Below are 25,861 nucleotides of genomic sequence, written 5' to 3'. Positions count from 1 at the left end.
ATTCACATAAAACTTACTGCTTGTTCTTCTTTATTTCACCTTCATGTACTTTTTCTCTTGTTGTCCTGTATTCTCACAAATTTTGATGGTGCTAAGGCTTATACAGATAAAACTGTGAAGCAGAAGGAGATTGGCCTAAACATCAGTGAAGCCAGGACTGCCACTTGACGAACTATTCTTTCTTAAACACAGTACACCAAGCTGGATTCCTGTGCCTCATCCATCCCCTCTCCCCAGGTTTGAAGCTTGGTTTTTCTTAGGCAGAACGTAGGGGCATCCTCTTTGCTGAGCTCTGGGTTTATTTAATCTGAGAGTTAATCTGATAAAACACTGAGCGAGAGCTCCGACACGGAGCCACCATTTTCACAATGACGCTCTTTTAAGGGTCTCGTCCCAATTTTTATTTTTCTACTAATGAAAAAAAAAAATCCTAATTCCCTCACCCTCCCCTTCTGCGAATACCCATAGAGTCTGAGAAATCCAACCAGTTTTTGCCTGGAGGAATATCTTGCTATACTTTTAAACAAATAGACAAGCTTGTGCTTTGCCTAAGAAACATTGACTTTTTTCCTGTTAATTCAATGTGGAAAAAATTAAAATCTGAATCTCAAAACGAATGTGTTTCAGGAAACTGAGTTCTTTATTGCTCTGTAAATAACCAAGAGCCATAGCTGATATTTACTATGCATCTGTATATGAAACTGTCCAAGCTGGCAGCAACAGCTATTGTTTCCCAAGGGCTCTGTCGAACAAGAAAATGACAATGGCAACAGTTTCACTCTCACCATGTTTTTTGTCTTTTATCAGTGTTTATGCTAAAACAGCAGGTATATCTCATTTTGAAATAATGTCTTTTCAGAGCTCCTTCAAACCATGGGATCATGTAACATAAACAAACAATGGAATAGTATTTGTGTGCATTGAGTGCATTATCTGTGAGCCACACGCAGAGGAGTATGGTACTAGTTATTTCTGTAGTCTAGAAAAATAGATGAAAAAAAAACAGGATAAAAATTTTGGGCTTGAAACAGAAACACCAATAGATCATAACATTTGCTGAAGTTACAGTCTTATTGGGGAACTCAATCTGGCATGCTCTTGGAATGAAATTTCTACCCTATTAATTTTAAATCCAGCCTGTTAGAAAAGTATCTGTGCCAAAAAATATAAACAGCAAGATATCTGTCTGACTTTTCACTGCATTATTCCTCAAATACTCATTTGCTTCCTTCATAATTGAGTGCATGATGAATGTAAAACGGTATGTCAGTGCTATGGTATAGTTTACGTTCACTGTGTGCAGATGGAAATTAATTGTATGAGGTGCAAGAGAAAAGGAAAACAGACCCATAATGTTTAAGTGAAATTAACTTCCGAAAAGATTTGAAACCAAGCATTATACTCCTAACAGGAAAATAAGAAATAAGAGAAGAGATAGATCAGACACAAGTCCATTTATTTACAGGTCTGAAGGATCCATCACTTCCCTGGATATGCATGACACAACCACAAGTTCCTCATCCAATTCATAGTTAGTTTACTTAAAATAAAAGCTCTAACAAGAGTGGTGAAAGACAGACCCATGCAAGAATAGCCAATATCACCAAGTTATAATTTCTGACTTCTTGGCTTATCTTATGGAATCCCTTCTCTCTCACTTTCTCAGTCTGATCTCAAAACCAGTTGCACAATTTTTACCATGGAAAGTTCTATCCATTAGCACAAAATTTATGTTTCCACAAAAATGTTTGAGTTCAACAACCCAGCGTTTCCTGAGGAAAAACTGTTTTACTGAATAATCTTGATCAGCTCACTTGCTTTATGTGCATAAACTGGGATTCCTCAAAGCATGTAGGTGCTTTGTGCTTGAAGTGCATGTTTCAGTTTGAGGCATTTCTATGGGCTTTGCTGAGCCATTGTCAAGTTGAGAGGAGGCAAGGTTGCTTAACGTGTCACAAAAATAACCTTCACCTGCAAAGTCAGTATGAGTGTTATGAATAATTTTATAGTAAGTCACCCTGACCAGTGTCTGTGGACACTTAAGAAAATGCAGTACACTATGGAAAGAATGATTTTTATGTATTTAATGCTCATATTCTACCACTATTCTTGCTTGAACATAAATTGTAAGGCAAAACGCTTAAGCAAGCTGTAAAGATTGTATCTTTTACACTCCAACATATTAACACCTTCTAGATGTCATAAATAATCCCCAAATAAAAGCTTATTTTAAAGAGAAAATTTCCCATGATCTCTTTTAATCAGTTTTTAACCTCCATTTTCAATACTCTACAGATCACAGTTCTCTTCCTGATGCACTTAAAAGTTACAGTACACTTAGGATATCTGCTGTGATGATTGCAGATGGGGTCTCATATTGCTAGAACACTATATAGAATAGATCTTAAACCTTGAGAAAAAAACAATCTGAAAGAACACTTGCACCTAATTTAAACTGCAACCTGAGCACCAGGAGAGATATCATGGTGCTCAACTGTTGTAAAATACAACTCTGCAACTCATTTCCACAACAACAATATCAAGGAAACAGTATTTAAATGTATTCTTAATTTATCACAAATAAAAATAAGGAAGAAACCACCCTCGTAAACCTAATGTGAAATATGAGAAAAACAACGTCTATTTACACAGCATGCAGTGAAGTTAAGCATATGATGGTATCCTAAGGATAACCTGGATTTGCCCTTTCTAGTCTTTGAATGCGTTGCTAACGTGAAACACATACTTATCATTAGAGATACAGAATATGAGGAAACACCTACCATCATCTGCATCAGTGACACTGAAGTTGAGAATAGCAGATCCTGGAGACAGGTTCTCCATCAAAGATGTGCTGTATGAGGTCATGCTGAACACTGGTGGGTTATCATTGATGTCCAATATATTGAAGTACACTCTGATGGTAGTAAATTGGCCTCCCCCATCTTCTGCACGTACAGTAAGGATGTAATACTGTTGCGCTTCGTAGTCCAGCGCGCGAGTCAGGTTGAAGACTCCAGTAACGGGGTTCAGGAAGAACATACCCTCTTCATCATCTTCACTTACGGTGTACGTGATTTCCCCATTGATACCGGAGTCATCGTCAGTGGCTAGAATGGCTGCCACCAAGGAACCTGCACAGCACAACAGCAACACGAGTCACCACGAAAGGCAGGTCACTGGCGTGGTCAGAGCCAGCTCATCAACAAACAGCTCTCTAGAATAAGACATATCCTCTGGTAAAAAATTCAAGCCTCGCTATCATATGACTAGCCTCTGTGAAAGGTTTTTCAAGGCTGGCAGGAACAGTATTCAGTATGATGTTTATTTTAAAGGGCTACTAAGAAAACCAAAACAAAACAAGAAATGGCCAGGAAGTTTGTTCTAATCTTTAAATGGGAACTTGCCCCGATTAGATTATCAACTGGGTCAAAAATACCTTTTCTCCCACTAGATATTTTCTTTCTGCTACTCAAAGGACCCTCACCTCCTCATAGACAAACAGGCCTTCTGAAACCTTCTAGATATTTCTTTCTAGATGCAGAAACTGAAATGTCAGTACATACCAAATATCCCAGCTCTGCTTTTTGGAAAAGTGCCTTTGCAGGGTAACTGCGGTTAGAAAACTAGAAACCTTATAGGGGTCTGTTCTTCAATGTTTTTTGAAATTCAACTCCTTGTGAATTTGTGCCATTGTTTTCATTTCTGCATAGCTGCGATCGCATGACTGACCTATCTTACTGAAGTTTGGAAATTAAGTGTCACTTTTTAGTATTTCAAACACTAATTATAATTAAGATCAGCTTATTTCCAAGAAAGTAAATAATTTAATTTTCTTTTTCCGTGGAGCCAGATGAATTACATGCATTTCAGTACAGTTAACTATTTTTGAGCAACGTGACAACGAAAACTGCTTATCATCATAATAAGGAATAGTGCCCCAACTTCCTTTAATTCAGCAGAATTTGCTAGTATCTTTTAGATAGATTTGATTACTTAATGCTTTAACATTTCTGCTTATGCTGCAAGGGGAAGGGGGACACTTTGAGATAGAGAACAGAGCCCCAGAGGGGAAAACTTGCACTGCACTGCTCTGGGTGAGCCTGCCGGCTGCTCTGGGACGGCTGGAGAAGGGAATAGGAGAAGCTGCAGCACTTCAAGTGCAAAATCTGCCTGTTCCTTCCTTCGGCATCCATCGCTGCTGAGCCAGGAACATGGCACAAATCCACACCCCATAAATGATTAAAGAGAGAAGCTTTATCTTAACGTGGAGGGAATTATGCTCGCCAGTTCCAGGTCTGCTCTGATTGACAAGAGGGAAGAACATAGCTGGGGATCAGCAACCAAACCACCTTGTGCTACCCAGACATCTTGACTACTTCCAGATCAAATTCCTGAGGCACAGCTGATTGCACTATAATCCTTTAATACAAAACACCACTGAATTTTGGGACAGCGACTGTGGGACAGAATGCAAAAGTTGGAGGCATAAGGGTAATCTTGGTTGTCCTGAGCCTCACCTCACATGCTTATAAGTCAAAGCCATAAAAAAAGGTTGAAAGTTATCATCATGTTGCTTACACCTCCTTTGTTTATCCATGTTTTAGAACAAGTTCCTAAGATGCTTCAGTCACTAATACAGGCAGATACTGCTTTTATACTAGAACTCTGTATAATACACTGGAAATGTTTTACTGCAAGTAATAATCATTTCTCATCTTGAGACATATAATATAGCGCAGCTTTTGAAAACTGTTTTTGAGAGCCTGAAGAGTTTCTAGCTTAAGACCCAACTTTCAAACATCAAAGCATTCTTGCATATGAAACATTTAAAAGAGGAAAACAGCAACTCAAGAGGTTGGTGATCATATTTAGGAAGGAGAATTAATTATTTAAAAAGTGTTAAATTTTGTACAGAAAGCCTTGTCAAAACAGAAGTCAAAGATAAGATCAACGAAATATGATGTTAGGGTTAGTAATTGAGCGCATGCAGGGAATATTAAGGAATCAGTGTACTACCGATTTACAAAATGGTCACCCATTTTGTAATCCTACCCTTGATGAATTAAGTACTATAACGTCATATTCACTGAAGATGGCTTGTTAAATCAATACTAGCATCACCAAGGCATATTTCCATGATAGGTTATACTGTTTGTATCCTGCAAGTTGTTCCTCCTGTTATTATTTTTTTTATGTAGCAGCACTCAGAAGCTTCAATGGGGGTACAGGCATAATTCCTATTCTGCATTTAGGAGTTTTTTGAGTAGCAACCATTTCTCTATTTCCCATTGAAAAGCAATTCGGCCCCACTACCAATACAGATTTCCTAGCAAGCAGGCTTTCATCATGGTGTGATTCGTTTTGTCTTTCCCTCCCATCCAATAGATGCCTTCAGCATCTTCTGCCTCCCGGACAAGTCAGGTTTGCTACCCCGTCCCCCTCAACCCCCTATGTATCGACAAAAAGAAAGTGCCAGTCAATTTTAGGGCCATTTCCTATTTACCTGGAGTGGCATCTTCTGGGATGTCAAAGGAATACACCGGTTTGGAGAATTTAGGGATATGGTCGTTAACATCGCTAACAGTGATATTTATCCTCATGTCCGAGGACTGCAGGCCATCATCAGCACGAACCAGCAAGGAGTACTTGGAGCGGCGCTCCCGGTCCAGGCGCTTGGTGGCTATCAGGTCTCCTGACTCGGGGTCGATGTGGAAGCTATCATCCGCACCGCTGATGATCGTGTATGTGACGAGGGCATTGGCTCCCTAAGTAAAACCAAAAGTGGTCAAATCAAGTTATTTGCCAGGAAAACCACACCGCAATTTTCAGTAAGACAAGAGTCGTTCCAGTAACTGCACTTGGCAAACATATTCCAGAACAGTTTCCTTTAACAAATAGCCTCCCTGCCCGGTCCCTGCTTCGGTCTCCCACTAAAGGCACATACGCACACAGTTTTTTATTTATGAGATGTGAAATGATGAGATTACCCAGACACTTTTCACTCCACTGTTCATGAAAGGATCACAGATCCAGTCAGTACCGTAAAGCTCTGATACCTGTTTTAATTTAAAGCCGGTGTCACTGAGCAATGTAACATCTGCCTTCTTAATGGGGATCAGTGTTTATTCTTCTTGTTTTATGTCCAAAGGTTAAATTAAATCCCTGCCAGGATCAGCTTTGCCCTTCCCACTCCCTGGAGGTGGGACGGAGGGAAGAGGACAGGGAGGGATGTGAGGAGGGAGAACCGGGGGTGGCCATGTGGCAGGGCCACCAGCCACCGCGCATGGCAAGAGATGCAGCTCCTGGTCAGGAGAAATTCAGAGGAACCACGCTTGCACGGGTGCCTTGCAGCAGCCCCCCAAAGGCCTGTTTATGCGTGGAAATGCATTCATCCCTGTGAAGAAACAGCCCCAAAGTGACAAATCATGTGTCACTAAAATCACAGTTCTGATCTCTTGGGTTGAGCCGGCAGGCCCTGGAAGTCAAAAGCATTTGCTTTTGGGGTCAAACAAAATATCTAATTCATCCTTGGAAAAAAAGGATTCATATGGACTTTGAACATATGAAAAAGAAAATGAAGGAAAAGTAATTTTACACAGAAAAATCATCACTTTTTTGTCTCCTTTAAAAGTTGCAATTAAAACAGGAAAAAATATTGAAACCTCCATTAAAAAAATATTAACACAATGCTTTTTGCCTCGGCCCTGCCCTGTCACAAATACCGAGAAAAGCCATGTGGATCCCGTACATATCATTATTGGTAATAAAAGCAATCCACCTTACAGGTCTTAGCTGTGAGGAGTACTGAGGTTTTCCAGTAAAAGAGATGATGCCACCTGAGCTGTTTTCATCCCCCTCCTGGGGACGGGTTGCGCAGTGTGATGTTGCAGCTTGAAGGGTGGTCCAGGGGGTGCAGGTGGCTGGCTGGAGCACCCAGCACTGGCTTGGTTGACATCTCCCCCAAAAGCCAGTTCTTTGCTATAAATTTTTCTGCTTAGCAGACTGACATTGGTCTTTAAGGGAAAGCAAAAAGAGATCCCGGGGTCATGTCTTTCTTTTTCTAAGACGTGCTTCAGGGCACTGAAGGTTTGGGAACCTCCAACATCAGACACGTGTGCCTATTGAAATAATCCCTTTTTATAAAAACATTGACTGATTTCTGTCTAAAGTAAAAAATCAATTTCCACTGGATTGAACGCTTCAGAACCTCCCCGTGCTGACCGTGCTCAGCAACGCGCTTTGGGGAGCGAGCAGGGCTGCGGCCGGCTATTTACCATGCCCTCACCAATTCTGCGGTGAAAAACAGATCAAAGAGATCTGCACACCTGTTTCAAACACTCTTGCCTAAAAAAGCAAATTAGCAAAGATAAATGCCCACTCATATTTGTGAGATGAGACGCAAGCGTTAGTTACCTGACCTTATGAGAGTGCCTTGTGGCAAACATTTTTTCTGGAGCGTTGTTTCAAAGAGCTGGACAGAGCTAACTGAATAAACGAAACTTAGAAAGAAAACAAACTTCTACAGGTGCCCAGCCCCGAACAGCTGCATGCAGTGCTTCAGCGTACACAGCATCTGTGTGCTCAGGTGTACCTGGGGGATGTAACACACTTTCCTGCAATTGTGTGGCTTCGCAAAAACATCTGTGAGAATTTAAGATTTCAGAAGTGACCACGTTCTTCACTGCTTGTTTGACTATGACTAGCCAGCGCCCTCACAACAGAGCACAGCTAAAACAGCGGCCATATGTGATACTGGTCTAATCAAATTAGTCACTCTGTATGAGTTAGGTGAGAGGCACAGCAAAATATAGATATGCAAAACCTTTTAAAAACCTGTACAGATATTTCCCTTTGACAAATGCCTTTAAACAGTTGCAAGGCACTAGAAGCTGTTGTAATAGTACAAAGCCTTTGGTACCACTATAGACCTATAGAATGTTGCTACATCTCAGATCTCTATGGAGTCCTTCTGCCAGACAAGGGTTTGAAATTTGCTGCCTTCATACTATCATTTTAAAATATTTTTAAGAGGGATTCTTGTACACAGAGGGTTCTGTTACCCTTTTGAAGGTAAAACTTTGATTCTGAAAGCACATAGTAAAGGCAGTGCGCCCACACATCTACGTTTTACTGACCTGCATGTATGGCTTGCACATGTGTATCTATGCATACATATAGGTGTAAAGAAAGAGGCCAGAAAAGTGTAACATTGAAGGAATGTTATATGGAAAACAAGGAGCATTCACTGTAGCCTCAACTCCAAAGACGGAAAACCAAAACAAAACAAAAAAACAACAATGCAAGTATCTTGACCTTAAACTGCATGTTGGTAAAACACTTGGGATCTTTGTAAAGGGTCTGAGTTACAAATATTTTGAAAGGCAAATTGAAATAATCCTTTTTTATAAAAACATTGACTGATTTCTGTCTAAAGTAAAAAATCAATTCCCACTGGATTGAACGCTTCAGAATGAATAACAGGTGCAACTTAGGAATGGTCAAAAAGAGGCTGGAGTATCATACATTGCTAAAATCTTAGATATGTTTGCAATATCGCAGCAGAGAGTGGTACTTCAATATTTACTTCTTCCTAATCTGAAGACAAACAGCTACGTTTTCTGTTACAGACATGCACCTTTCCAAAATCCTATTTTTTGTCTATATGTCAGGCTGCTACCAGAAAATAAGGGAAAGAACAAGAAGTTCATAACTCATTAGTAGCATTCCTGGGGGTGTGCCAGTGGTTCCCCCTGTAGTAGTAAGATTAAGTACATCAATTAACAATCACAGGACAACTAACCAAGCTAACACAAAAAATACCAGAAATGAAATTCTCTTGAGGGAGCTGAATTACCTTATTATTTGAATGCAAGAATTGCATGTTGTTGTCAAGTGTAACCCTATATTTTAATGACAATACAAACTTCTTTGCATGCTCATATTGACTTTTTAAGCCTTTTCCCAATGGAAATAAAATCAGTCCAAGTGAATGAAACAATATGGTTAACATTCACATAACTTACTTTCAAAAAGAGACGAATACATCAAATTATATTTTGATGTATTTGTCTGACATGCATGCAGGACTGCAATATCCCTCACTGAGCTGCCTGGCCAACTCTTCCATATCAGTTGCTCAAAGAGTTTTGGTAGTTTTTTAATAGCTCCTTAATTGCAGCATCTTCACAGCAATGAATCTAAGCAGGCATAAAGACTTTGCAAACAGGTTGATGTACAGAGCATGTATTTCAGCATTAATTCCTTTCTCCTCTCTTTCGTGAAATAAAACTTTCTTTAGGAGAGGATAATAGTGATATTAAATAGTTCTAGTGAAAGGGTGAACATGTATTATAAAAAGTTTTCTTCTTCTCCAAGGCTCTCCTCACATGAGTTTTATTACAAACCTTGGAATTGGACTCAACTTTGACATCTCTGCTTTAAAGTCAGTTTAGATCTAAAGCTGTGGTCTTAAACTGATTGTCAATAAATTTTTATCACAAGCTGGCAGCCCAGCACAAAGCGTGGTGTATGTATGGTGTATGATGAGACTGATAGAAACAAGACCATCTAGAGCCAAAACATGGGGCGCTTTTTTTGTCATTAGTGGAACTGCTCATTAAGAGATGTTAGGAAAACATTAACTCATTATATGCCAGCCAGTGAGCAGCCTTCAAGTAACAAAGTGTTTGTCTCGCTTGCTTGTGCGTTTGTTTGCCTGCGTATGACTCCATGACCCTGAACAGCTTTGTGAATGGGCCAAATGCAATTTAAAGCATGATGGCAATGACTCCCAAGGCCAAGATCTCACAAAGAGAGCAAGGGAACAAGTTGTATGTCCAGAACAGCATTTTTAGTACAGATATTCAAATATGAAACCATGCTCCTACCTCATCAGCATCCATGGCTGTCAGCTGCAATATTTTAGATCCATCTCCTATATTCTCTTCTACAGTCAGATCGAGCATATCTGTGGGGAATACTGGTGGGTTGTCATTGATATCTTGAAGTGTTATTTCCACCTGTAAAAAGTAGGAATCAGAAAAAGTTGTGTGAGCACTGAGTTAGATGTTGATGGGACCTGAACATTACAAATCACATAATTTTGAAACAAATCAGCTAAATTGTTCTTAATCACATGAATTAGAACATTCCCAAATCACACTGACAACAGGGAAAGCCCCTCCGGATATTAAAATTCCACATTGTTATAAAATACTCATAGGAGAGCCCCTAACATAAATAAAGCTAATTTGACTTGTTGATAGCACCTGATTTTAAATGGTCCTAGTCTAGTTTATATTGGAAAAGATCCACTGATAGACTGTCATTGTAATCCTCAAAGTCAGCCCCTGGAGGACAGCTGACAAGTCCCGGGGCAGGAGACCATTCAACCATTAAATGCTGCCTGACATAAAGATGACGTGGTGTAAAATTCTCTCTGAAATGTTTATATATTGGCGACTCTTAGTTCTGAGGTAGGAAAAAACACCCTCGCACTTCATTAAAAAAAAAAAAAAATCTGTTTTTCTCTCTCTCAAATCTCTTCTCTAAATGCAAACATAAACATTACTTTAGAAGCACCCACTAGCACTTACTGCCCTTGTCTACGCACACCTAAACAAATGTTCTTTTCACATGCTATATTTGATTTGTAGGCTTTTCAAAGTAGTATTGATAGTTTCTGAAGGGTTTTTATGTGTTGTTTATTCATAGTTTTACATACGCAAGTTTGCTGAGCTCTCATCCTGCTGCTGATGCTAATTTAAAAAGCTGCAGAGCTTGGTTTTCCCTTGTTGCCAGATATGGCATGTAATATTCCAAAAAAAAAAAAAAAAAAAAAAAAAAAAAAACAACGAAAGAGCGGACACAGCTGCTTTACATTTACCATAGAAAAAAGAGGGTTGGTTTTGAACCCAAGCTATTAAATAGCCACCAAACGCTGAAGACCTGCGAATGAGAAGAATGCGTAGCTGAAGGAAGTCTGTCTTTATTGCTCATCAAGGAGGAAGGTAGATAGGGCTGTTGCACAGGAAGAAAGACAAAGATATGGATGATTTAAAGGAGATACCTGGGTTGACAGGCCAAATATTATTTATACCACAGTACCTGCCATGCCATACAGGGAGATACCTTCCACCTGGGAATCTAAGTGAACCTGAGACATGGCTTAAGTGAGCTTGTTTTGTTTTGTTTGTTTGTTTGTTTTTGTTTTGGCTCAATACTTATGGCCACAGTAGGCTACTGTTCCTGTCAGCCTGCCAGAACTTTTCCACAGCATTAAAGAGAACTGAAGTGTCTTTAAAAACAAAGGAAATATTACGTTAATTTTATAGCTATATCTGCTGGAAGTGCAAACAAAACAGTGGTCTTATAAGCCTTAAATGGGCTCCTATAAAAGTCCATTCTTTATTTATATCCTATTTAATTCTTTCAGTCATTCACAAATGCTAGATAAAACATTTCACGGTCTGAGACAGATTAACCCAGAAGGTTTTATCATCAAATTTAAATCCCTAACAGAAGCACAAGTAGCATCACGAACCATGATTTGACAACTATCTCACCAAACACAAACTTTCAGAGAATAAAACAGCCCATCTTGGTTTTCATGGTGACTGCTGCATCCGGGTGACAATTAATCATAGAAATGGGAGAGACGCAGCAGAAATGACAAATGAAGGATTTTGTCAGCTATCCTGACCCGGCAGGCGCTGCCCCCTGAACTGGCACAGCAAACTACGCTCCTCTGCTGCAAGTATAGCATTTCCCCAGATATGGTTTCAAGGTAAAGCAGCTGCACAGCTCTGTAATTTATTTATTCATACCATGTATGTCATGCACAGCTAATGTTTCAGCTGCAGGTGACATTTCACCCCCAGAATCCATTTTCACGATGAGAGATCGCGCCTTGTAAAAATCATATAAAAAATATATGACAACTTCTGGGGTTTGGGGTTAGGAGCTGTGCGTGGCCTACAGCTTGCATAATATAAAACAGTCAGAATCCAAGAATACAGATGGCTAAGGGTTGCGGGACAAAATAAATTAATTATAAAGTCGGATTCTGGAGAACTGACAAAAAGGAGAATAATAATAGGCGAAGTAATTTTATCCTGAAAAATCAGCTCACACATCAACAAAGACAATATATTTTATACTGAAGATGTGCTTTATATAATGGAAAAATAAGAAATTCTCAGATAAGAGAAACGTTTAGAGACAAAAATATTTTTAAAGAGCATTTACAGTATAATTTACTATTTATCCACAAAGCTTAGATAATGCATATTGCTTTGTAATTCACTATTGGCTAAGTAATTAGCATCCCTTTTTACTTCTGCTATGACTTATTACTTTAGCTTACACACAGTACTGCAAACCTAAGGAATAAGATCCTGGGATGTGACCATTTACAGGAATTTCACAGAAATATTACGTGTCTGAGAAAAGCTGAGAAAAATCTTTATATTTTCCCAAAAACAAGAGAGTCCATTAAGTTTTACGCCAAAGGCCTCATTTAACAAAGTATACATCCTGAACAAGTTAGGGTGTAAGTTGGATGTGCAGTCTTCTATTCAGGAGATCATAAATATTATTTCATGATGAAATTATGTTGGAAGTTCCCACCCCAAGCAGAAGCTCACAGGGCAGCCATGACCACAAAAGTCTTTCATTGCCACGGGGCGCTGAAAGATTTCAGCATGTCCTGTCACATCTTTTCTGAGGAGGAAGAAAAATAATCCAACAAGCTTTAATCAAAGATCTAAACTAAATGGCTCCCCCGCAACGAACTGATCTATCTTTCTAATCCCACGTCACATTTGCATAAAGATATCAATGTATGCCACTCAGATTCTTGAAATACATGGTTTGATTAGTATCATATACTACCAATTAATAAGTATGTACACTTCTGCCCCAGACTTAATGAAGGCAAGACAGGGTGGCCATGGAAGTACTACTCACCAGCTGTACCACAGGCATCATGTTTATAAAGTTCTACACAACATGCACTGCAATCTCAGCTTTCACTGCAGGCAAAACACTCCCCAGCAACAACAGCAAGTACAAGAGTAAGTATCTAGGAAATCAAGAGCCTCCAAAACTGAAATCTGAAGAAAAAAAGGGAGCAAGAGATTTGTTCAAATCTTGGTCTCTGGAACAGGAGGGAACCATTAGGTGACAACATCTGTACGACTGTAGGAAGCAATGCTCCTAGGCTACATGGAAAGTGATAACCATTCCCCCTTCTCCAAATCTGTCTAACATGGGGAATATTCTTGCATGACCTCAAACTCATCAGTCAGTGCAACTGACGAGGATCACACAGAAATCAGTCACCTGAGAGCTCTGGCCAGTCACTGACCAAAAGCTTTTGCAACTTCTCATCTGACATAGCCTTGATTCCCATTTATATCAACAGTACCTTTAACACAGGAACAAAAACTTCTTACTGTCACTCAGAGGACGATATATCATAAAATACAGCAGCAGCAAAAGTAGTGAAGCCCCCACATGCTTGGACCTTTTAATTCTCTAAATGGCACTCTCTGTTCATCCAGGAAGTGATGTGGGTTTTGCTCTCCTGAACAGCCTTGAATTTCTACAAAAGCCACGGGAACATAAATACTCATAGACACTTCTACATCTTTTATAATTGTGATGGAAAACTGATTAAAAGATTAAAAATATTGTCTTGCTTTATTCAAGGAGAAATAGAAAAATCAGAAAGCTTTGTTCTACCTACATATGTGTAAATCTCCACAAAATTATTCTACTTTTGTATAAATTCTAGCATAATGATTTCCCCTCACACATTTAACGTGTCTAGAAAAAAGACTGAATATTTAAGCATTTCTTCACAGTTTATTTTGTGTAAAAAATTGGGTTGCTTATTTACTGTGCTTTGTAAAATAAACACAGTCATTTTACATATCAATTTCTACAGAAATAATCTTCGGGTGGGTGAGGTTTTTTGTTTGGTTTTGTTTGCTTTTGGTTGGTTTGTTTGTGCATTGGTCTTATGTTCAATTCAACCTATACTAAACGAAGATGCAAAAACACAGACATACAACAAACTAGAGATTAGCAAAAGTAGCAAGTTCAAACAATACCACGAATTTCCCTGTGTCTGAATCAAATTTCTCACTCTGCATGCTTAGTAACACTCTCAGAATAATGCCATGCCCCTGACACTATTAGAGATGGTCGACCTATGTTCATCTGCAACAATTTGATTGTTGCAGCCTGCTGTTGCAGACATTTTCAAAGCAGAGGAAGCATTAATTACTTTCATCTTGTTAGGATTCTTATTTGCTGCTCAAATTAGTCTCCTGTGGTTTTCTTCTCCATAAACAAATTCGGAACAGATTGAGGTAGGGCAGCACTCACCTCAAACAGATTTCACTCTATTCATTTCTTTATATGTAGATATAAGAATAATACGAGTTCTAGTCTCCATTCAGACAAACCTCAGGTCTTAGCAGCTAGAAGGAATCAGACTAGGACCTCACTTCATGAAGCATATAGTATCTATTTATCAAATTACAGCCATAAGCCTGAACAGAGTGAAGTTAGTGGGAACTTACTGTTGTTTCAAAATGTTGTCTTTCCTTCAAATAAAGTAGAAAATACACTGTTTGAATTAACTAATGGCATTTATGAAGCCCATGTGAAAGAGACTTTTTACAAAGAGTGACACTGCAGTGTAAAGTCTTCAATAGCTTCATAATTTGTGGATGGTTCTAGAAACAATTTATTCTGGAGGCAAGGAGAAGTAATTTATGATAGAATGCAAGAAAATAAATACATGTTTTTGTTAACCAAAATTAATATGATTTTGCTTTAGAATAATCTATTTTTATACTTATTCAAAATAATTTGTTAAATTAAGAAACACTTGCTGAAAGACCAAGATTCATTTCTTAGAGCAAAAGAACCAATCCACTTCAAAAATGCTAGTACTCCAGACCATTATGATTGAACAGGCTAGACAAATTCCACGCTCAACATAAAAAGCTTAACATGAGAGTTGTAGTCTGGAATAAGAAATTATTTTAGTGACCAAACTTACTGGGTTTATGACCTACAAAGGTATGCAAAATAAAACATTTTACTGGAAGGCAATGTGCCAAATTCTATCAAATTGTAACACCTTCTATAAACCAATGGGCTCATTTGGCCAGAATCTCTCTCTCTATTTTATTACACCTATTAACATTTATTTTTCTTTTATTTTGAGGTCAGGAGGGTTTATAGACAGAATACTTTTCTAAAATTCTTCCATCTATTGAACGAAAATGCGGAGGAAAAAAAAGATGCCACAGGAAACCTGAATTAGCTCATGAGGCAGCAACAAGTTTTCCTGCGAGTCTCAAAATGTGTGCAGTAATTCTTGCTCACAGCCACCCTTGTCCATGTTACACACTCAATCAGAGATTGATAGATAGAACACGATCGAAGAAGAAAGGAACTCCCAGATGTCTCATGTGCTCGAGACTTCTTCAAACGCTACAGCTATTTGATTAAAGATCAAAGAGAGTGGAAAGGCAACAGCTTTTCTTTCAATTTATATGTTGTTGAGTCATTCTTCTTCCCTTTGCTTGCTGCCGTGATGTTCTCTGCATCTCTCAAGAGATACCATCTAATCTAAAGGTAGCATTGGCACACATTGCCCTGAAGACTTTTGTTTATGCATAAGCTATTCTATTATCTTTCATAATAAACAATTAAGGAGCTTATTCTTTGCTGGAGACCACGGCAGTGCATTGTCAGCACTCATTTTAGCAGAATAAAAATTAAAAGATTCTATTCCCCATCCCTGGCTAAATATTCTAAGTCATATGGCTCTAGATAATAAAAGAGAAAAATTCAACTATTGATTTATCACATGCAACTAACACAAGAACCTGGCCAACACTAGTCATTTTGTCATAGTGCCTCTATCACTCTGGCCTTTTTCTTCATCCAGCAAACAATGCTTTGCTAATCCTGAAAAAAACCACATGCATGTGTGGATTCCTTTTTTTTATTGATGTGAGTAATCATATTGGCTACTCAGATCAGTGAAGTTATGCTTATACTAAATGTTTGCAGGACCAGTGCGTGCGTGCATCCTCCAAACTGCGAAGGCAAAGGAACAGAGAGATTAAGCACCAGAGTACAAGCAAGCAAAAATGGATTTCCAGAAAGAAAAGAAGAAAAATCCCTTATTTAATTATTTATTTTAAAAATTACTGATACTCCTAGGAAATCTCTAAAAAAAATTGCTTCTAATAAAGATAAAGAACCAAGTGCTATCCTGAACTGGTTTCCCACCCTGCTCTAACTGGAGGTGACCGCAGGTGAGCAGAGCTGCTGCAGAGTGGTGGGGGCACCTCCTCACATCCAGCCAGGAACAGCAAACGGGGTGCATGTAACTCACTTCTGCAGAAATTGCTCTGAAGCCTGCAAAGATGGAAAATATTGGGAAACAGTAAACATGAGGGGAGAAAAACAAACGCTCATGTTTTAAAATTACTTGAATAACCAAAAATACCAGAGTTGAGGAAGGTGGAAAACCCGAACTACAGACTATGCATATTTACAATTTCCACAACAAGATGGAAAGCCCATTTTTAAAGAAAACATTTTGAGACAAGGCAATAGCTTTTGCTTAGACAGAGGTCGAAAGAGGCATCTGAATATCCCATTTTCCAGGAGGCAAACAATCCCAGTGCATGCTAGTACAATAAAAATTGCATTAGTCTACTGTGCTGAAGGCCAGCAAATGTGTTAAATAGAAATACAAAGTTGTTAAGAATCCCACTATTAACAATGGGAAGATTGCAGATGTGGAGAAAATGTGAAAAAAAAAAAATCTAAAAGGCACTATTTAGAAACAAGACAAGTCTGAATGTCCAGGGGCAGCAGCAGCCACTTGACCTTCAAATTTTGGAGTAACACCTTTGAAAAAATATCAGTGTATTGAACATAATGAAAACTCCTTCTAGCACTTTTCAGGCAAAGTCCCTAATTTTAGGTGATGGTAACAAGCACTTAGACAATAAATGGATGTGTTGGCCATTCGCTTAGGCGTTAGAAACTGAGACCAGGGCACAAGAATTAATTTTGAAAGACCGCCCACTCCAATCACCGCAATGTGGACCATGAAGACTGAATATGGACACAGCCAAAGACAACATTTTGAGCCCATCCTGAATAGGGATTATAGCGATGTTTCCTTTTCCCTCACAAAATCAGGAATTACTACTGATTATCAGCCTTTAAATTGTTTAGAAACATATGTCTCCACAAATTTTTGTCAACGTTTCATTTTCTCCATTAAATGACCACACATGGAAACATCATTAATAAGATTTTTACGTAATGCTGTAATTTCCCACGTAATTTTAATCCATGGGTTCAAATTCCAGTATTTTAACACCATGTAACTTTGTTGGAGTAGAAAGTACAGTTTCAAAGTACAGTTTAGTAAGGCAGTTTGATGTTTTACAACCAACTCATTTTTATAAAGCATCAATATTTACTTAAAAAAAAACCCACTGAGAGATCAGAATGCTTTTACAAACTCAGTGATTTAACTGACGTTATCAGAAAAAATGGGTGTAAATCTGCTTTCATCATTATTTAAAACAAAAAAGAAGTCACTTTCTTATGTCTAAAAACTACTCATCTTAATGCTGCAAATAAAAGATGCCCTATTCTGTTTCTTCTTTTTTTTTTTTTTTTTGTTGTTGTTAAGGTGACCACTGAGAGTTGCACTGCCTACACAGTCTTGATTAAATGTTTCGCTGCATCCAGAACACTTCATCACGAAGCATAGCCAAAATCTATTATGGCTTGCAAGTGACTCATACTTTAGCTATGAGAAAACCATAATAAAGAACATTTTACATAAAAATGCCAAAAAGATTGGTAATTTAAACTTGATTCTAAGTAGGTATGCAAGGTCCAGCCTGTGCTCGCCTAGGCAGACAATAAGGCATTGTCTGGAAATGCGTTACCTACCGTGGCTACATCCAACTTTTCGGCAAAGTCAGATGATCCCACCACTGAAAAGAAATGGCTCGTTCTTGTGAGAGACCTGCAAGTATCACTTTTAGCAGACGTGCAGTATGATATCCATTTGTGCTAGGGGTGCCTGGGCAAAATATTCATTAAAACCAGGAACACGGAAAATGGCATTATTAGCCCATGAGTAAACACATGTGGCTGATAAATAGTGTCCTTCTGCACGCTTATAGAAACAGATGAACGAACACTGAAGCAGCATACAGCAATTAACTTCAGACAATATTATTTGTAGCGCTTAATCGTTGCAAGCCTACCATAAATCACAGAAGGGGACACAAGCCGTATATCTTGATACAGCCGTTAAAGGCATAAGTGATGGATCCAGCCGCTCAGCCCGGCCGCTCCGCAGCTCCCTGGTCAGGAGTCAGACACAAAGATGCGCTCTGGCCTCCCAGACTTACCCCCTCCACTAAAACTGAGCCATTCATGTGTTTGGATACCCTGTCAGGTCACTCCAGGCAAAGATTTGTCACAATGTTGTGTTACACACCCCAGGGCACAGGGAAAGGAAGGGTCGGATACTCGAGTCTTCAGAAAGGGCAAGTAAAGCAAACAATTCAGCCTACGTTTCGATTGCCAATTATTTATTGCTCCGGTGCGTTACGTACACTACAGCCACGACTGACAGCATTCCTCCAGCAAAGGTGACTACTTCTACCAACCTAGCAGAAGGTCACTAGCCAGGACAGGACATCGGTACCTCCACTCCCAGCCCTGTAACACCTGCGAAGGCTTGACGAGTGTGGGGTTCAATAACAAAAAGCGGGGCTTTGTGGGCTGACTCCATTGTTGGAAAAGCTGGAACAGAAAAAAAAGTCTAAAGGCCAAGCAAGCCATGTTGCCATTCTCGTGCTTCCTGAAATCGATATTTTTAAGTAATCGTTTAAGTGGTACGTAATTTACTGCTCTCTAAAAAGAGGCACCGTCTCACATGCAACAGAGGGAATGAAGACTGGGTTAAGGAATGCAATACTCAAACCCTGGCTAATTTAAGAAAGAAACAGCACTCTGATTTTAAAACACACACCATAACATATGATAAAATATGTGGAAACCTGAAATAATCCAACTTCACAATAAATGAGAGATATACATTGAAGTGGTACAAGGAATAAAAACTATAAAAAATGCCACATGCAGTCCTGTTTTTTCCCCCCTTTACCACCAAAACCATAATGAAATACAGATTATTTTGCCAGCAGTGGTAAATGAGTAACACGTGCAGTTTAGTTAATATGCACACAGTTTAAAAAAGAAATCCATTGGTCGAAAAAGTTATTTTGAACTATGTTCAATAGGACCAATTAACATACTAAGACCTTTCCCAGGTCTGGTCAGCAATGGCAACGCAGTGGGATCAACACATAGCTGAGCTGGCACTAAGGACCATAAGCTGCTCTAAATGTATTTGGCACCCATGCACGTATGTGCATGTACACACCCATATAACAAAGACCAAGTTGCCATCCAGCCCACCTGCTCAGAGCAGGCACAGGGAGGGGGACATGGCAGAGCCATCACACCTCTCCTTTCCTGCCGAGACGGTCCTGAGAGCATCAGATTTCCAGTCTGCACTGGAACATCTCAGAACAGTTTGCAGCACAAGTTACAGCCTAGGCAGTATTGCACTCAGTCAGCCCAGGAGACCTTGAGTAAATAGATGGTACGAGTTGTGCTATCAACGTGAAAATGCACAGGGAGAGCAGAGCGGCTCCGACCCTCCCTCGAGCGCTGAGTCAGCAGTGCTGCTGGGCCACCACAGGGGCCAGAAAACCTCCTCCACCCATCCTCTCCATGCCTACCCATGCACGCTGAGACTCACGCACACATGTGATCCCGTGTCATTTCCCCAGATAAAAAACGTGCTTTTCTCATAAAGACATTAATTCTTCTGTGTCTAGCACTACCTCTAGTTGCAAAACCCATTCCAAATACCTGCCAAACCAATACAAACGCTTGGCAAACACTTTTCCAGTGAGGTTTTTTCTTTTTTAAAAAAATTTTTGTTAAATACTCAAAACATTATACATTTGGGAACCATTTAGTTTATAACTTTGAATTTCATTAAATGAGGTCTACTGCCATGTAATAAGAAATGGATTGAATTGGTAAGAACATTTCTGTCCATGCCAAAAAAAAAAAAAGGATAAAGACAGAAAAGCTAAGCATTAGCAGTTCAAAGATGGCAATGTCACACCTCTAAATTAAATAAATCACCTAATTAAACTTACAGGTGTGGCATTTCAAACACATTCAATCATCAGGACAATAGTACAAATTACTTCATCATTGAAAGTTGCCCAGACAATAGAAGAAAGCTCTCTATTCAGAGCCATGATAGAAGCAGCATTGTTATAGTCACTAAGAAACCAAAGTGGTTTTTTTTTCTGTGATATGTACTGAATGCCGACTGATGTTCTGCAGTGTTACAAGGGTTTTACAGTGGCACCTTCCTGAGAAGCAACACTATATGGGTCTAAGTAGATTTGGGCAAATAAAACACACAAGGCCGAAGTGTTACTTTCTAGTTTCACATTTATAAGGACATGGCCATTTTCTAGAAATGCCTAATAGGTTTATCACCTACAGCATCAACAAGCTGCTAGCAGGGAACTGCAGGGCTAGAAACTCCAAATATTTTCACATCCTTCATGTAGGCACACTCCTCCTACAGATTTCAGGGAAATGTCCTCTTCACCTTATTCCTCATCTGCAGACTTCTGAAGCAGCTCCAAATTTTCTCCTGCAGCATGGGAGAGGGTTCCCTACCCATGGCCACAGGCCACTTGTGGCCAGAAAGGCCACGGATGAACCTTCTCATTGCGGCTGCCCTCAGGAGGCCCAGTTGACCATCAAAGCTATGGCAGCAGGGTTTCCTCTGCCAGCTGGGCAAGTTCTGGGTGCTCAGAGGGTCACAAAGAGGTTTGTTAAGATGAGTTTGCTTAGTGCTGGCGAATTTCCACCACCCGGCTTTATGCTGTGGATCTATACTCCCCTGGGTTTCTTCTCTTCTGCATGGCCGTGAAAGGTGCTGCAGGTCCACTCAAACATACATCACATAGGTCTTATAAAACATCGTACCTCCTCTGGAATATTTTGGGGGCAAACACTACTGCTGAGAAGGCTGAAACAGGTTCAACTTAGATTGATCCAGCTTCATCCTTAGTCTCAAGGAAATTTGCCAAGGTGAGAGACCAGGCTTCAGCCTAATCAACCATTTAGAAACGTGGGGGCTTGTTTGTTTGTGGTTTTGGGGGGTTTTGTTTGTTTTTGTCTGGTTGGTTTTTGTTTGGTTGGTTTTTTGGCTTTTTTTGCAGGGCCCACACAACATCCTCCAAGTGTCCATGATGGGGAGGTATACAATGGCCATGACAGTGAGTAAAGCAGAGCTGTTCTGCTCTTCTGAAACAGGAACAGATGCATTCAGCCAGGGTCCACGGGCTACTCTCGGTGCAGCGTGACTGAGCCATGTACCCCAAGTCAAAGGCAGCAGGAGCATTGTTCCACTATGGGGTCGGGCAGCTGAGAACCAGCTGGAAAGGCCTCTCTCCTCCTCCTGGAGGAAAAAAATAGGTCCGTGAGTACTGTTAGCTTGGGAAAAGGACAACAAAATGCCCATCGGTGAGGTGAGCGCTCATGAAAGTCAGCTGCTGGACTCCACTGCAAGTCCTTGGCCCTTTCTCCAAAGGCTTTACAGGCTCCTTGAAGGTCTTGCAAACAATGCAAAAGGTTAACCCTGCAGGTGTGTGGAACTCAGCTCTGGAGAAGCAGGTCGTTATGTTTCCTTTTCCTTTCCAAATCTATGTCTTCAAAATATACGGTTATGTTGCTTTTCCTGCTGACCTCATCAAAAATGAGCAAAAACGGCCAATAACTTCAGTTTTCTGTGTACACTAGCCTTCATTATCCACTTTTCTCCCATATATCAGAATCTTTATTTAGGCAGCTGTATCTTCATGCAAATCTCACCTCAGTTTTCTTTCTCGTCAATCCTGACTATAGCACCTTTTCTACAATTATCAAGAAAGTCTTTCTTGCTAACAGTAACCTGCTGCAGTATGTATTAGACCAACTCATGCACTTGGGGAAAATAAATTGAAAAAGAGAAAAAGAAAAAAAGAATAAAAGAAAGTCCCACATGCCTCTAAACTTTGTTTCTTCTGCCCAAGATCATACAACTGGTCTACATCATCTCTCCTTAAAAAACTGCTGTTTCTAGCGATGAGGTTTTGCAGTAAGACCCTTCTTGAAGCTGAATACAGAGAACTACATTGGATCTTTAGCAAACAGGGAAGACTAAAATTTACATAGAACTACACACCTTGATCTCCATAAATGTTCAAAATAGCTGAATAACACACTTCTATTGGCCTGGGAATATGGAAAGTGGCTGAAACAGAATTTGTAATTTTTTAATGTCAGCCAACAACAATTTTCATTTCCCACATTTATCTTCTGAATTTTCTTAACCCTGCCATCTAATGTGTTTGATATAGAAGAGTTCAGAAAAATCAAGCATTAAAGACTTATTAAAAGGTACCTTTCAAACTTATCATTTAATCACTTCTGTAGATACATATATATGACCTTGTACACTGAAGAAAAAGTAAAAGGAAAGAGGCATTCACAGAAATAGTTGGAATAGCTGAAATAGTGTACTTATGTGGGATTCTCACAGTCATCTTGCTTAATAAAGAAAATTAAGTGTTTTATTTGAGCATAAATTCAGAGATTTGACTTTTACTGGTTCCTAAAGATCTGCTACATCTGTCCTTGCATGTAGAACCTACATCAACCTATGAGGTTATACTCTGAATGCTCTACAGTCAATAAGAGAACTTTTAATAGTCCAAATCCTGTATCAACCTCCAAGTACTGTATTACCAATGACTTTGCACTGCGGTCAATCTCTCATTGACTTCAATGCATTAAAAGATGACACCTTAAGGGAAGAGCAAAGAGAGATGGTAGACATACACAACACATAAGGACAGTGAACTTATTCAACAGTTTCTGTGATTAATTCCTTCCTCAAAGGACTGACTGATATAATTTTCTTTTTGTATAGCTTTAATGTAGCCCACTTCTACACTGCCTGGGAGGAGAGGACAGGGGTTAATGCCAGGTGGTACACGCTGTCCTGCAGCCCCTAGTCCTCCTTGACTGGCCTGGGGATACTTCACAGCCACGTGCTCCCAAAGGACAGTAGAAGAACGATGTAGTTTTATTGTGGGTAGTCCTAAGTAAGTCGTGATTACTGAGTCAGAAATATCACCAGCAGTTGACAATTATAGCACAAACACAGCTGTTAGGAAGGCTAGTCGGGCTACTCCAGACAAAGAACGACCAAACCAAAGCCTCCCTTCAATCAAGACAAAACTAACTTTGAGTTTTGATAATCTTAGTATACTTCAAAGGGGCGAAAAATAGAAATATACTGGCATTTCTGCATATCTTAATTTTAGTGTGGCAAAAGGCAGAAATACCACAAGAGAATTGTTCTCACGGTATTTCCAGTACAAGAGAAACCAGAGACTTTTCTTGCTCAGGTCCCTGTCTGATACCCTGATGTCCTCAGCTACTCCTTGCGTTATAGCACTCGGGTTTTTCAATTATTATTCTGACCATGCCAAATCTTTGATCCTTTGAAAGTTGACCACCACTAGTCATTACCACGAGCCTCTGGAGTTTTAAAAACGTATGGGAAGAATTGTAGCAGTGCTGAGAATTACCAGTTCCCTTCTGAGGAACATACTCAGGAGAAAGAAGAAAAGCCACCACCAACAAAAACAACAAATCAGAATGACTTTTCAAATGTAACCATAAAAGATAGAGAAATTCTTCGCAGAGTTTAAGCATGCTTATGAATGCATGACTAAGACATAATTCTTTCTGTGGAAGACTGAACCTAAGCTCAGTTTCTCTGTGTTTATTCTTTGTTTTGTTTTTTCATTCCTCGTAGGTGATAATATGCATGATGTCTTCAATGGGGTGTTTATACTTTGGCATGTTGTAAGTTTTAAGAAATGGATGGTTCTTCTAAGTGATCTTGTAGGTTAAACTGCAACAGCATCAGTCTTGCTGCTTTTAACTAAATCAACAAGTCCTGTGTACTGGATGTACAAACTGGCCCACTATCCATGTGGAACAGATCAGAGGATGATCATTCATTGTATGTTCACAATTGAAGCATTTCAATAGTTTTACAAACAAAGAAAAAAGTATTTTGAGGACAAAAACTAAATGGTTTACAATGAAAGGATTCTATTATATTAAAGGGTAGGAGAACAAAGACAGAGGGTAGGCCAAAGTTAATATAGTAAAACAAAGAAGTCATATATTGACTCTTCGTAAGAAAATTACAGCAATGAACCTGAGCATCATGGAGAGGTCTAGAGAATAATGCTGCATTTTTCTCCCCCCTTTTTTTACTGTTTCCCCACCACCACTTAAAATTCCAAATCTCAGCCTGGTTTCATTCCAAAGAGTATGATATAGCTTGTTTGTTTGTTTGTTTTTCCTCAGCATAACATAGAAGAATGCCAGAGCAAAACTTGTATGTAAAAAAATATTTTCTAGGTACAAATGTAATAATTCTGTGGGGAGAAAAAAAAAAAATAAGGAAAACAGGGCAGCAGGAGAGTTCTGAATAATTAAAACAATGGAAATGACTCGAGGGCATCTACTAGCTCATAGTGTTAATGGTGACAACAGAATTACCAATATAACTTCATAATGATAGGTGACAGGGCAACGGGGAAAGAATTATGCCTCAAAGACATCATAATGTGTTTTGCAGGGATTTGTTTCTCTTACTACAAGTCATTCCATAGGAAGCAGAGATGCAGATGCTCCGCTTAAAAATATTTTATAATTGAAAATATAAATATCTATCTAGAAATATACTGTTTGAAAAGCATTATTAGCTTTTGTGAGAAATTAATAACATCAGGTTTTGTATTTATCAATAGCTGCCTACTACAAACTTTCAGCAGACTTCTCAAACATGATTAAAGACATCTTTGTAGTAGTGTAAAGTGATTACTGTATTTGTTTCACAGGGGAAAAAAATAAAGCACAGAGAAATAAGGTGATACGACTGGTATAGTGCAGTTTATGGCAGATCTGGCTGCTGGCCTACTCCCTCATCATTCCTCATTTTCACAGTCAGAATGTGACATTATCCAAAAGCTGTATGGACACTAACGACAAAAGAAGGAAGGAAACCTCTTGCAAGAGATCTCAGCCTTGCTCTGAGTTCTCAAAAAGATCCCAAAAGCATGCGTATAATGCAGTCATTTCTTCAGTGATTTCTGTAACTAAACTATAATGCAGAGAAGCAGAAGCTCCCATTAATACAGAAAATACTTCAAGTGATGGTAAGATAAATTATATCCTCGTTTTGGAATCCTAAGGTACACCATCTAATTTGAAAATCTACAGTTTGCAAGCATCAGAAAAGTGAGAAAATAATCACGCAGTAACTTTAGACTTGTAAACTACCATGGAAATGTACAAGCACATGGTCAAAGTATATTCACCATCTATTGCTACAGTGAAGGCCATAACAGTGAAATAATCTAGATACTGTTCATCCCATTAGAATCATACATTCATTTCAGTTGGAAGAGACCCTCAGGATCATCGAGTCCAACCATAACCTAACTCTGGCACTAAACCATGTTCCTAAGAACCTCACCTAAAAGCCTTTTAAACACCTTCAGGGATGGTGACTCCACCACTTCCCTGGGCAGCCTGTTCCAGTGCCTGACAACCCTTTCCA

General features: G+C 39.3%; 1 protein-coding gene across 1 annotated transcript in view; it reads right to left on the bottom strand.

Moving 5' to 3' along the window:
- The window catches only part of FAT4 (FAT atypical cadherin 4), a 145,946-nt gene that overhangs the window by 62,413 nt on the left and 57,672 nt on the right, over positions 1-25,861 (bottom strand). The window contains exons 2-4 of the mRNA XM_065633345.1: positions 9,891-10,022; positions 5,507-5,768; positions 2,784-3,134 (exon numbers count right to left, since the gene is read on the bottom strand). Of these exons, the coding sequence (XP_065489417.1) occupies positions 2,784-3,134; positions 5,507-5,768; positions 9,891-10,022 (745 nt within the window). The remainder of the gene's footprint in view (positions 1-2,783; positions 3,135-5,506; positions 5,769-9,890; positions 10,023-25,861) is intronic.

This window comes from Caloenas nicobarica, chromosome 4 (genome assembly GCF_036013445.1).
Source record: "Caloenas nicobarica isolate bCalNic1 chromosome 4, bCalNic1.hap1, whole genome shotgun sequence".
In the NCBI taxonomy this organism is placed as follows: Eukaryota; Metazoa; Chordata; class Aves; order Columbiformes; family Columbidae; genus Caloenas; species Caloenas nicobarica.
This window is presented reverse-complemented; position numbering and strand designations above follow the sequence as displayed.